At 55.7% G+C, this 13,735-nt stretch overlaps 1 protein-coding gene across 8 annotated transcripts in view; it reads right to left on the bottom strand.

Moving 5' to 3' along the window:
* TXNRD2 (thioredoxin reductase 2) overlaps positions 1 to 13,735 on the bottom strand; it is a 67,826-nt gene that overhangs the window by 18,123 nt on the left and 35,968 nt on the right. For 7 of the 8 annotated variants that reach the window (XM_033232924.1, XM_033232923.1, XM_033232926.1 and 4 more), the window contains 3 exons: positions 6,200 to 6,219; positions 5,195 to 5,286; positions 2,294 to 2,468 (listed from right to left, as the gene is read on the bottom strand). In XM_033232924.1, the coding sequence (XP_033088815.1) occupies positions 2,294 to 2,468; positions 5,195 to 5,286; positions 6,200 to 6,219 (287 nt within the window). The remainder of the gene's footprint in view (positions 1 to 2,293; positions 2,469 to 5,194; positions 5,287 to 6,199; positions 6,220 to 13,735) is intronic. The other variant, XM_033232930.1, reaches the window with a different exon arrangement.

Here is a 13,735-nt window from a genome sequence, read left to right as displayed (position 1 = left end):
AGGCCCGCTGCGTGTGCCGCCACCCACCCTGACCAGGACCCTCAGCCCTCCTTGGGGTGGCCCATCTGCAATGGCCTCCACACCTAGCTTTGTAGCAGGCCTGGGACAGGGAAGTGTCTGGGTGATCCCTGTTGGCTCCAGCTGCCCCTCGCCAGTCCCCTCGGACAGCCCCGGCCCAGGTCTGGGCACAGGTATCCCCTGGCTGTGTCCACACTCCCCATACCTGCTCAGCCTCTGCCCCATGCAAAACCGGACCCACACCTGACAGAGAGCAAGACGGTGAGACCAGACTGTGCCCAGCAAGTGGCAGCCAGCCCACACCTGGCCGGGAAATGCCCAGGCCTCTGCCCAGCACTGGAAGGGTGATGTCTTTGGAATCCTTCGAAATGTGACTTCTGGAAAGGCCTGCAAGATGCCACTCCTGGCATGTGATGACTTGCCAGGCCCAAAGGGACCCACTGGGAAATACTGAAAGCCACGAGAAGGCTGGGCAGAACTTTAAAATGCCTGCATCATTTTTATGTGCTGAAAACAGGCAGCTTGTGCACACCCATTTTCACAGCAGCATGATCCACAACAGCCAAAAGACGGAAGCAACCTAGGTATCCACTGACAGATGATGGACACACATACAACTCAGCCTTACAGGAAGGAAATGCTGGCACGCGCTACACAAATGCTAACTCTAACAGATGCTACAACATGGACTCGCCCTGGAAAACACTGTGCTAAGAGAAATGAGCCAGTCACAAAAGGACAAACACTGCATGATTCTACTTATATGAAATCCCTTGAGGAGTCAGAGCCACGGAGTCAGACAGCGAAGGGTGAGTGCCAGGGGCCGCAGGGAGTGAGTGTTTAAGGGGGACAGAGCTCAGTTTGGAGATAATGGAAAAGTTCCAGAGATGGATGGTCATGCTGGTTGTACAATATGAATGTACTTAGCACCACTGAACTATATACTTTAAAATGCTTAAGATGATGAATTTGATGTTATGTGTATGTCACCACAAGTTTTAAAACTTTCAAATCTATCTCATTTTTATGTTAAAAACAACAAACTAGCTTGGCTGGGCATAGTAGCTCAAACCTGTAATCCCAGCACTTAGAAGGCTGAGATGGGAAGATTGATTGAGCCTGGGAAGTGCAGGCTGCAGTGAGCTATGATCACACCACTGCACTCCTCCTAGGCAATAGAGACAGACCCTGTTTCACACCCAAAAAAGAAAAAAACCTAGCTGGAAAGCCTGAAGCAGCAAAACATTTAATATGCTAAAGAAAAACTACATACTGCCCAGGTGCGAGTGACTCACACCTGTAATCCCAGTACTTTGGGAGGCCAAGGCGGGCAGATCATGAGCTCAGGAGACCGAGACCATCCTGGCCTACACAGTGAAACCCCGTCTCTACTAAAAATACAAAAATTAGCCGGGCGTAGTGGTGAGTGCCTGTAGCCCCAGCTACTCAGGAGGCTGAGGCAGGAGAATCGCTTGAACCTGGGAGGCAGAGGTTGCCACTGCACTCCAGCCTGGGCGACAGAGCGAGACTCCGCTCAAAAACAAAACAAAACAAAACAAACCAAGACTTAAACCTGGAAGGTGACATGTAGGATTTATGTGCTGAAACCTTAATAAGCAATCGATCAAGGGCCAGGGAAGGTGAGGATGACTGCCTACTCGCTCCTTTTTTTTTTTTTTTTTGAGACAGCGTCTTGCTCTGTCGCCCAGGCAGGAGTGCAGTGGCACAATCTCGGCTCACTGCAAGCTCCACCTCCCGGGTTCACACCATTCTCCTGCCTCAGCCTCCCGAGTAGCTGGGACTACAGGCGCCTGCCACCACGCCTGGCTAATTTTTTGTATTTTAAGTAGAGACAGGGTTTCACCGTGTTAGCCAGGATGGTCTCGATCTCCTGACTTTGTGATCCGCCCACCTCGGCCTCCCAAACTGCTGGGATTACAGGCTTGAGCCACCGCGCCCGGCCCTAGTCGCTCCTTGATGAGGACACCTAGCTGATGCTGTCTTGGTCTCTTCTCTGGTTTTTCTAGCATGTCCCACAGTGGTGGGGAGACATGCAGAGATGCGAGGTGCTGGGGATGGCAAGATGGGCACAGCCTAGTGTGGGTGCCGCCCCACAGGCCTTCACTGTTGCTCTCGAGGTGTACTGGGGAGCGGCCAACCCGCCTGGCAGCCAGCAGGCTGGGGGAGCCCTGAGAGGTGACAGGAAGTGGGGCAAAGATTCTCCATGCGCCTTGGGGAGACCAGAGACAGAGTGTGTGACTCGACGCACCCTTACCTATGGCCCACAGGACGGTGTCGAAGGTGCCTGTGTCCTCCTTGCCAGTGGTGTGGTCCTCCCAGGTGACCTGCAGGTGGCCATCAGGGAGCCTCCTGACTCGGGAGGGGGCACAGCCCCTCAGGAACTGGGTGCCATGAGATGCCATGTGCTCTATGACCATGGAGGACATTTGCTGCAAAACACAAGAAGACAGGCCATGAAGACCAGGTGGCCGTGGGAGAGAGGCCCTGGCCTGCCCTGCTCTCAAAGGCCTCAGTGAGGGGCTGAGAGGGGTCTGTGTGGAAGACGGAGTGGACACCCAGCCCCTGCTCTACGTCCTCTTGCTCTCTGTAGAGTGTCTGGCCCCTGTCCAGCCTCCAAGTCCTCAACCCTGGGCCCTATGGTCAGGACTCACTCAGTCTGTGGGCTCCTCTCTAGATGCTAATTAACTAAGTCTTCATCGGCCAGATACAGCCACACCTGTAATCCCAACCCTTTGGGAGGCTGAGGTGGGAGAATCCCTCAAGCTCAGGAGTTTGAGGCTGCAATGAACTGTGATCACGCCACTGCACCCCAGCCTGGGAGACAGAGTGAGACCCTATCTCTAAAAGAAAAAATAAACAAGGCTGGGTGCGATGGCTCACACCTATAATCCCAGCACTTTGGGAGGCTGAGGCAGGTGGATCACAAGGTCAGGAGATCAAGACCATCCTGGCCAACCCAGTGAAACCCTGTCTTTACTAAAAAACACAAAAAATTAGCCGGGTGTGGTAGCAGGCACCTGTAGTCCCAGCTAACTGGGAGGCTGAGTTAGGAGAATGGCATGAACCTGGGAGGCGGAGATTGCAGTGAGCCGAGATTGCACCACTGCACTCCAGCCTGGGTGACAGAGTGAGACTCTGTCTCAAAAAAAAAAAAAAAAAAAGAAAAAAAGGAAAAATGAACAAACAAATCCTGGTACACCTACATATTTCTTTTCTTTTCTTTTTTTTTTTTTGAGACAGAGTCTCACTCTGTTGCCCAAGCTGGAGTGCATTGGTGCAATCTCGGCTCACTGCAAGCTCCGCCTCCTGGGTTCATGCCATTCTCCTGCCTCAGCCTCCTGAGTAGCTGGGACTACAGGTGCCTACCACCATGCTTGGCTAAGTTTTTTGTTTGTTTGTTTTTAGTAGAGATGGGGTTTCACCATCTTAGACAGGATGGTCTCGATCTCTTGACCTTATGATCTGCCTGCCTCGGCCTCCCAAAGTTCTGGGATTACAGGCATGAGCCACTGCGCCCGGCCCATCTACACATTTCGTAAAAAAACAAAAACAAAAAACTTAGTCTTCACTGAAATCATTGGCAGAGAAGCATCCCTTCTCCCAGGAGATGTGCCCTGGTCCAACCAGATGGCCCCTGCTCCCAGCCCCCGCCTCCACATGTGGCCAACCTGCCCCTCTGCCATCCAGGAGCCAGGAGGGTAGGCAGGAGACTCTGTTCCCACCTAGAAATGTAGGCACAGCAGGCTTAGGTCCAGATCGGGGACAGAGAGAGTCCTGCTTCTCCCTCCCGGCTCAGGAGGCCTGTGCGCCCCCAGTCCAGCTACAGATGGGGGCCCTGTTCTCAGGACAATGGGCCCTTGCATGGACCAGCAGTGAAGTTGGCCACGGCTTCTGGTTTCAAGAGGAGATAAACAGTCACTGCTAACATCCTCTGACACCTGTGCGGGTGCGCCAGCTGGCTCTAGATGGCGTGTGTAGGAGTCCGGCCCACCGGGCAGGGCAGGCTGTGCTGCAGGGGGGCTAGCCCAGGCTCTGAGGGGAACCATGGGGCCTGTCCAGGACATAGGGTCCATCGCCCCTCAGCCTGGCTGCCTAGACTGTGCATCCTCCTTGCCTGGGCACGGCCCCCATTCTGCAGACCCCTTTCCTCCTCTGTCCACTGCCAGCTCGCCCTCCCCGCATCTCAAGGCTCTGAGGCCTTCCTAGACACTGTGTCCCAACCACAGGGCTCCATGGGTTTGCACTGAGGGACATGACGGAAGTGTGCCACAGCTTTAGGATGGAGCAACACATGGCCACACAAGTGGAGGGACATGTCTCTGAGTCGGCCTGGGGGTGGCACTGGGAGTCTGGAGATGACAGGCCTGGCTCCTCCCACCTCAGGTGCCCTCCTCAGGCTCTGTGAGCTGAGGGTTGGCCGAGGACCCATAGCAGGGCCCGCAGATCTGCACAGCTCACCCTGCATGGGGCCTCCTTCGTGGCAGTCATGTAGTGTTTGATGTCTCCACAATGACAACTCCAGACTTCTATTTTAACAGGAGACTTTCCCTTGAAGAGTTTTTAGCTAAAAAAAGAAAATCTCTATTGCTCCACTCTAGGAGTTCATCCTGCTGGCCACATGAGTGTGTGCACCCCAGACACAGATGAAGGCCGCTGTACACAGCGCACCTGTCCAGACGCCAAGACCCCACAGGCTGTCTTGGGGCCAGCACTGCCCTGTGTCCCTCAGCCCAGCTCACACATTACAGCTATTTCACCCTCACTCCCTCAGAGAAGACAGGCAAGGGGAGAGCTGGGAGTCAGGGATCTCTGAGGTGGGGCTAACACTTCTGCAGCACACACCAGCCTCTAACTAATGGGACGACCCGGAGGGTGACCCTATCTGCCGGCACAAGGCTGGGCAGAGCCTCCCTTCACTGTGCCTGCGGTCGGCTGGAGGCCTCTGTGCAGCTGTATGCCCCACTGCCACCCTCCTCCCTTGCTCTGGTTGCGTGTTTGCATATTTCCTGGACAATCTCCTCATCCCATTCAAGGGTTATCTCTAAAGATTCAGGCATCACTCATGGCCCATGACTGCACTGCACCTGCCTGGGAGGGGCTGTGGGAGGAAGGGCCGCAGAGCCACAGGGGTGGGAGCTGGGGCCTCCGGCACTACCTGGTCGAAGCCACGGAGGGGGATGCTGCGTATCATGACGGTGGCGTCCAGCCCGATCCCGGTGAGGAAGCCAGCACACTCCAGGGCCACGTCTGTCAGGTGCTGGCTAAGGAGCACTGGAGATTCCAACTTTGGAAGCGATGGGACAACACCCTGGGGCCCTGTGCCGCAGCCCACGCCCCACCCATCCACGGCTGGCCCCGCAGGAGGCTCCCAACTCAAGACCCCCACCTCCACATCTCAAGTGCGCAGGCTAAGGTTAGCAAGGAGCCCCCAAGCAGCACCCATGGACTAGGCTGGCCTCTGGCCTCTGCTCCCATGGGCTGTCGGTCCCAGCTCTGGGGCAAGGCCTGCATCCTGGTGGATCCCAGTTGGGATGGAGAGAAGTGGCCAGTTCAGGGAGGACCTCAGCCATGGAAGATACCAGGTGGCTGCTTTCTTCCACCTGTGCTCTTAGCCAGCGGCTTGGGGCTTTTCTTTTTTTTTTTTTTCCTGTTGCCTAGGCTGGAGTGCAGTGGCATGGTCTCGACTCACTGCAACCTCCGCCTCCCAGGTTCAAGCAGTTCCCCTGCCTCAGCTTCCCAAGTAGCTGGGACTATAGGTGTGAGCCACCGTGCCAGGCCAGGGGCTTTCATTTCCCTCAGATGTCCCCTTGACCCCAGGCCCTCCTGCAGCTCCTCTCCTAACCCTCCCTGTCTAACTGTTTCTTCTGAAGGAATGGGTACAGGCTGGGCTGCTCTCGAGGGAGAACAGCCCACCTGCCTCATAGCCATGTCCAGCTGTCCCAGCTGTCTCAGTACCCAGCTCAGGAAGAGCCTCCAGGAATCCCTGGCCAGAGGTCAGCCTCAAACTGTCCCCAGGCACAGGTCCTCCATGCCGAGAGGCCCAGTAAGTACCTGATCTGAGGCAGCAAAGAGCCTGCCAGAAGGGCGGGTGGCAAGGAGGGACTCAGGGGAAGGAGTGTCCAGTTCCCAGGACAGCCACCTGCATGCTAGCAAAGGATACAGCTGGCCCCGACCACCAACCTGTTACAGAAACAGACACAGAGAGAGAGCACGTGTAAAGTTGAAGCCCTTATTGACCAAGTGCGGTCAGAGAAGAACCCTGCAGCCTTCGTCCAGGCCCTCAGTCAGCTCGTGAGCTCCAAGGCTACTGTTCAAACAGCTTGCCCAGGGTGCAAAGCCCACTTTCCAAGTCTACACTGTCAAGCATGTTGTGAATCAGCAAATCACCTGGTGGTGAAGGGCGTGCGTGTCAGTGACAAGTGGTACCTGTCCCCTGGAAGGCACCTGGAGGCATGGAGAAACTTCCACCAGAGCAGCGCACGGCTTTCCTTCTTTCCCCTGGGGCTTCCTGGGCTAGGGTGGAAGCCCGGAGATGCTGGGCAGGACAGGGAGGCTACCAGACCGCAAGGGAAGACATCATTTGAGCAGAACACTCTCAAGATCACAGAAGGCCAGGTCAGAGGCACATCCAGCCCTATCACAGCTAGGTGCAGGACCAGGAGGGCCAGCTCCCCAGAGAGGGGACTGAAGGACCCCAGGGACAGGGGAGGCAGCACAGGATGCTGTGACCAGCAGTCATTGGAAATATTTGCTCTTGTAGTGAAAACACCCTATTGTTCAACTCCACACTCTACATGTGTTTTGCATACACACGTACTCACACATTGTATGTGCACACATGCCACACACCTGCATGCACACATGTGCATGCACATACTCTTACATGGGCACACACAAATGTACATACACACACACACACTCACACGGGTACACACATTCATTCACACATACATATGCACACACTCATGTAGACACATGCATGCACACACATGCACACGGGCACAGAACCTAACATGGAAGAAGAACTCCCAGTGGGGCAGCTGCACACGGGTGGGCTCCCACATTACCCTTCAGTCTTTGAACAAGAGGAGGTGATGTAAGGACGGATAAGCCCAATGTCAGTGCTAATCCCAGCAGGTACTAAGGATATAATCCCATTTCAAAACGTGGTGTATCCCTTGGAATCGTTCTGCAGGTGCCCTGCGGGAAGCATCTGGCGTGCAGCCTCCTCACAGTGGCTGGGGACAGAACCACGCCACTGTCAGGATTAGGGTGAGCAGACAGAGCTCTGAGCACAAGGTGGTTACACGCCACACTCGGCATGTGAGGACAGTGAAGGGGGACCCTGAGACCCCCAGCCAAGCGGACTGCAGATATGCATTCCCGGCCCCGCTCAGGGCCAGCAACACTTGGGAAACAGGCACCATGGTATGCATGCACTTCCACACGCGCACACACACGCAGGCACCACATACACATCTCGACACAGAGGTGCACTTCCAAAATGACAAAACCAAACTCTTTTTGGACTTGCTATACATAGTGAAAGGTACAAACTTTTGTTTAAGATATGAAGTTATGGCCAGGCGCGGTGGCTCACGCCTGTAATCCCAGCACTTTGGGAGGCCAAGGCGGGCAGATCACAAGGTCAGGAGATCGAGACCATCCTGGCTAACACAGTGAAACCTTGTCTCTACTAAAAATACAAAAAATTAGCTGAGCGTGGTGGTGGGCACCTGTGGTCCCAGCTACTCAGGAGGCTGAGGCAGGAGAATGGCGTGAACCCAGGAGGCGGAGCTTGTAGTGAGCCGAGATTGCGCCACTGCACTTCAGCCTGGGCGACAGAGCGAGAGCCTCCGTCTCAAAAAAAAGAAAGAAAAAAGATATGAAGTTATGAGTTACTGCAAATATAAACAGAACTCTGCTGCTTTGCATATTGTGTCCTAAACGCAAGGGTGTAACTGGGCGAGAGCCCATCATGCGGTGCCCCTTGCCCCCTGCTCCCAGAGGTGGCTGTGCATGGGCTAGACGCTTCCTGCTGGGCTGTGCACGCACCAGGGGAGTGAGGCCAATGCATCGCCTCTGTGGGCAAGTGGGCCCTGCGCATCAGGGCCTTCCTGGCCCTGAAGGCCAACCCTTTTCCAGCAATGGGCCCTGCAGCCGCAGGACAGGGGCCAAGCTGTTCTCCGGGCCTCCTACCTCATTGCTAGGGATACAGCAACACACCCTCCTGATTTCGCCACAAATGTTTGCTGTCTCTGCCACCAATGTGTACATCCCCACCTCCTAGACGATGCTGACCCACCAGGACTGGATTGGGGTGGGGCAGGTGACTCTCTAGGCCCTCCCTCGGAGAACCCCCAATGCCCAGGCCTCCTGTCCTGGCACCCACAGGGCACAGAAGAAGCTCCTACCTCAAGGGCCACCTTCAAATCACAGGTGCCCCCATCCCTCAGCTGCCAGCTCTGAATCAGCAACCGAGGGCACAGCTAGGAGGAGGTGGGTACAGTGGGCACATTCCCGAGTGGGCATCCTCGACCCTACGTGTTCGGCTGAAATCTCTCAACAGAAGCTCACGTCTCACTCACGTGGAGGGTCATTTTGGGCCTCTTCTTCTTGTCATGAGCAAGAATTATTGACAGCACTGGTTTTCACTGTATCCCTCCCCATATTGATCAAATTATGTGAATGTTTACCCTTTGAAGAATGCAGGATATGAGAACTCAAACAGAGAACTCCGTTCAGACCAGCTAAAGTAAGAAAATGCCCGAGCAAAATGAGACAGACACCAAAGCCTCCAGATCACAGGGATAGAGACTACCCAAAGACAGGGACCTGCAGACACCTTCTTCAGGCCACTCATGGCCCAGTAGGGGTGGGGACAGACAGGAACATGGTGCAGTGACCAACTCACGCCATGGCTGGCCACAGGAAGTCAGAGGTGCTGGCCATAGAAGTCAGGGGACCAGCTCACAGGACCTGCGGGTAGGGGGCTGGAACCACTCAACTTACCACTACATTAAAAGACCCAGAGGTTGGGTGTGGTGGGTCATGTGTGCAATCGTAGCACTCTGGAGGCCAAGGTGGACAGACTGCTTGAGCCCAGGAGTTCAAGACCAGCCTGGGCAATATAGCTTGTCCCCATCTATACAAACTAAAAAAATTACTGGGGCATGGTTGTATGCACCTGTAGTCCTGGCTACTCGGGAGGCTGAGGAAGGAGGATTGCGTGAGCCTAGGAGTTTGAGGCTGCAGTAAGCTGCACTCCAGCCTGGGAAACAGAGTGAGACCCTCCTCTAAAACAAACAAAACAAAACAAACAAAAAATCCATTTTCCACGTGATCCCAGCAGCTCCACTCTCTGTGCTTTTTGGTGTGCAAACATTTTCCAAAGAGGCATAGTAACTACTGCAGGATTAGCCTAATCACAGGGCAGGCTTTCTTGTTCAAAACTGGAGTGGGGGGAGGAAGCAGAAACAAAAGCATTAATTCAGGCCCACGAAGCCCCGGCTTAAAGAGCAATCCATCTGCCTCTTGAGCTTGAAGGCCTGCTCTCCAGAGGGAAGACTCACACAAAGTGAGAGTCTCATGGGAGGCACCTGGCCCCTTGGAGGTCCTGCCAGCCCAGGAAATACCAGATGGGCTGCCAAGCTGCGGACGCCCCAGGGAGGCAGCACAGGGCTGGGGATACTACGAAGTCCTCCTTCCCTGGCTTGCCTGGGACCCCGCCACCCCCACCCAACCCCTCAGGGGTTGAAATCTCTCAACAGAAGAGGGCCCTCTTCTGGGCCGGAGCCTCTGTGTGCTGGCCTTGTAACAAATGCCACCAAAAGCCCTACCTTGTCATGTCTTAGCCACAGGGATGCACACAGCAGAGGTGGCAGGGGCTTTGCAGTCTGGTAACAAGCCCCGGGAGGACAGCTGGTCTCCCTATTGCTGAACACAAGGACATCCCGTCACACCAGCGGAATGTGCCACTTAAATTAAATTTTCTCCCAAATGGCCATGGTTCTTCCCAAGATAAAATTTATCTTCTTCCCTCTTGAGCTTAGGAAGAGAGAAAAATGATCGCAGTACCTGGCTGGCTTCCGGACTTCCTAAGGGTCAAATGAAAGCTCTTTCCATGACACATTGACAGGCAGCCTTAAACCAGCCCAAGTTATAAAAACACTCTGGCTCTCAGAGCCCCAGGAGTGCGAGGACAGACAGCAGCAGGCTGGTGGAGCAGCCTCAGAGGGTGGATAGGCCTAGCTGGCTGCAGCCCCTCCCCTGGGGGCCAGTGTGTGGGCTGGGAAGCCCCTGAGCCAGCCTGGCAGCTGCAGGAGAGGCTGACCCCATGCTCCATAAACCCCCATGGGGACCTGGGCAGGGGCTACAGAAGCAGGAATAGGCAGCCCCTGGTTGTTTCCGGGAAGCAGTACCTCCGTTATTGGACCTGAGAGGAGGCTGTGGTCTCATTCACGCCCTCTGCCCCATCCCAGTGTTGCCAGCTCGGAGCCCTGCTTCGCGGAAAGCGGACCTACAGACACAGCAAGAGGGAGGACTAGAATAGAGTGACCACAATCCCTATATTGGGGTTAGGGCACCTGAGCTCCAAAGCCTAGCACTGAGGGAGAAGACGAAGCCCAGGGCCATGGGCGTGCAAGAGACAGAGACAAAGCACACTGTCGGGGCCCAACTCCCTGCTGGGTGCACAGGCTTCCAGGTGGAGGCAGCCCTCCAAGTCAGGGAGTGGCAGGAAGATTGTACGGCTATGGGACTGGAGCTGGAGCTCAGCTCCTTGGCCCCGCTCGGTTGCCAGGCCCCTCTGGGCCTCGGGCTCCTCTTGGCTGCACTTGGATCCCAACCCCCAGTGCCTGCTTCTGTAAAGTGGGCTCACCGTCCTTGCCTTCCACATTCCTCCACCTGCCGGGGGCTTGCTCTGTGGAATGGAAGGTTTGGTTTGCAAGGTTGCACACCCCCTCTGAGCCTTGTCATTTGGGGTCACGTGCCCCTCCGCACCCCTGCCTCCCTGCAGTGGCCACTGTTCCCAAAGGGGCTCCACTGCCTGCCCAGGGATCGCTGTACCTCCCCAGAACCCTCCCCTCTTCTTCAACCTGTCTTGCAGTTCCAGAGAAGGAAACACACAAGACCAGCAGAAAAGGCAAACAGGCTAGGCACAAGGCAGGCGTCTGCATGGCACAGAAAGAGCATGAACCGACCTGGAGTCCTTCCCAGGGTCCCCACCAAGACAGAGGATAGCCCCTTGCGCTGGGGCATGGCTCTGGGAGTGGGGCAGCCAGAATGTCCCCCGACCCACCCCAGTGTACTCAAAGACCCTGCTCACCCACCCACAAGCTCACATTGCTTTTTCAGGAGTTTTCTGCATGTATTCCTCACCCTCCTAGATTACAAACCAGGTGCTCAGCCCACTCTGCCCAACAGGTATGGCCCCATTTTGCCAACATATGGCTGTTTAGTGAAGGGCGCTGTTTAATTCTGTCTCCCCTTGACTGAGTTTGGACACGATCCCTCTACCTCTGCCATCTGTCCAGCCCTGGGCTCCCCAAGACCTGGATGCAAACAAAGGAGGAAGGGGGCTCCCAACTTGGGGCCCGAGGTGCACTGTGATGCCTGGGTGGCCTCTCTGGGGCAAAAGTGGCATGGTACAACCTTGCAGGCTGGGTCCCAGGCCCCACTGTGGGCACCACTCGCCAGATCTGGAGCTCCCAGCAGTGGGCCCCACGCGGACGTGCGCTGAAAGGAGTTCCTGGCGGCAGCCTGTGCCTGTAGTGGAGATGGACGAAGGAGGCCTTGTGCACGCTGCAGAGCCCACCGAGGGCCTAGGGCCAGGGGGCCAGGGCACCTCCTTGGTGGAGAAGCCAACCAGGGGACACAGTGCCCAATGCAGGAGGGGCACTGGGATGCCAGGCACCGAGTTGCTCACCTGGCCCCCTGGACAGGACCAGGTAGAAATGTCCCACCCGACTATGGGAGGCACTCAGGGGCCAGGGGAGCAGCCCTGGGGTCCATATTAATTTCAGCTCCATTTTAAAAGCGAGTTAAAATAAACATGGGGAATATTTATAAGGCAAATAAATCTGGCAGAAACAGCCCCTCCAAGTGTGAGTGGAGGCCTCCCCTCAGCCCCAGCCCAAGCTGATAAAATACAGAAATGCTACTGTAGACCCTCCGGGCTTATTTTGACTGCGGCAGAGGAATGTAACATGTAAACACTGACTCCCATATTACACTGTTACAACTTGCATTAACAGCGCCGGACAAAAGCCGCATTTTCACAGAAGCATCGTACAGGGATATATCTCCAGCTTAATTTTTAAAAAAACCATTTCCTCACATAAATCATGCTCAGAATGAAACGGGTGACTGATACATTGCAAACACTTTTTTCTTAAACAATAACATACCTAGATTCCTTCTAAACGAAAGAGCTTTAAAAAAAATCTTCTAAATGTTTTTTTTCTGAAGAAAATAAACACTGCAGTTTCTTTCCCAAACAAAATATCTGGGGCCGCGTCTTCCCGGCCGAGCTGGCTGCTCCCAGCACAGGGTTGCAGAGGAGCGCTCCCCAAGCCCCAGCCACCTTGCTAGGGAGGCTGCAGGGCCAGGGCACCCAGAGTACCGGGCCCCCTCCCCAGTCCCAAGGGGCAGCCTCTGAGGGGGCCAGGCGTGACCAGGGTGGCAAAAGTGCTGGGCTGCAGTGACCGGCCCCGAAGACTCCAGTACATCGAGGGGCCTGGCAGACACCTTGGGGCTGCCAGACGTCCAAGGCCATTTCCCTGCAGGTCCAGCAGGCAAAGCATCCTGCAGGGGCTGGAGGTGCATCCAGACTCCACCCAGAGAAGCCAACACGAAAGACAACCAGAGCCACGGGCAGGACTCAGGACGCCGAGTGAGAACAGTGCCTCGAGATGGGCACCAGGGCCCGGGCAGCCCGTCTCCACCACACAGGCAGGACTCAGGACGCCGAGTGAGAACAGTGCCTCGAGATGGGCACCAGGGCCCGGGCAGCCCGTCTCCACCACACAGGCAGGACTCAGGACGCCGAGTGAGAACAGCGCCTCGAGATGGGCACCGGGGCCCGGGCAGCCCGTCTCCACCACACAGGCAGGACTCAGGACGCCGAGTGAGAACAGCGCCTCGAGATGGGCACCGGGGCCCGGGCAGCCCGTCTCCACCACACAGGCAGGACTCAGGACGCCGAGTGAGAACAGTGCCTCGAGATGGGCACCGGGGCCCGGGCAGCCCGTCTCCACCACACAGGCAGGACTCAGGACGCCGAGTGAGAACAGTGCCTCGAGATGGGCACGGGGGCCCGGGCAGCCCGTCTCCACCACACAGGCAGGACTCAGGACGCCGAGTGAGAACAGTGCCTCGAGATGGGCACCAGGGCCCGGGCAGCCCGTCTCCACCACACAGGCAGGACTCAGGACGCCGAGTGAGAACAGCGCCTCGAGATGGGCACCGGGGCCCGGGCAGCCCGTCTCCACCACACTGTGGAAGAAGAGCAGCCAGCCCAAGGAAGTAAAGAAAATCCGACTTGTGGATGCCCATAAGGAAAATACAGGGCTTTAAAAAAAAAAAAAAAATCTTGGAGATGGGGCAGGCCTTTCTGAACATGCAATAAATCAAAAAGCCATTAAGTGTAAAAGATTTAAGTTACATTTAAAAAAAGTTAAACCATTTGTACATCACA

The sequence above is a fragment of the Trachypithecus francoisi genome, unplaced genomic scaffold (assembly GCF_009764315.1).
Source record: "Trachypithecus francoisi isolate TF-2019V2 unplaced genomic scaffold, Tfra_2.0 Lachesis_group14, whole genome shotgun sequence".
In the NCBI taxonomy this organism is placed as follows: Eukaryota; Metazoa; Chordata; class Mammalia; order Primates; family Cercopithecidae; genus Trachypithecus; species Trachypithecus francoisi.
Note: the sequence above shows the minus strand (reverse complement) of the source record. Positions and strands in the feature narration are given on the sequence as shown.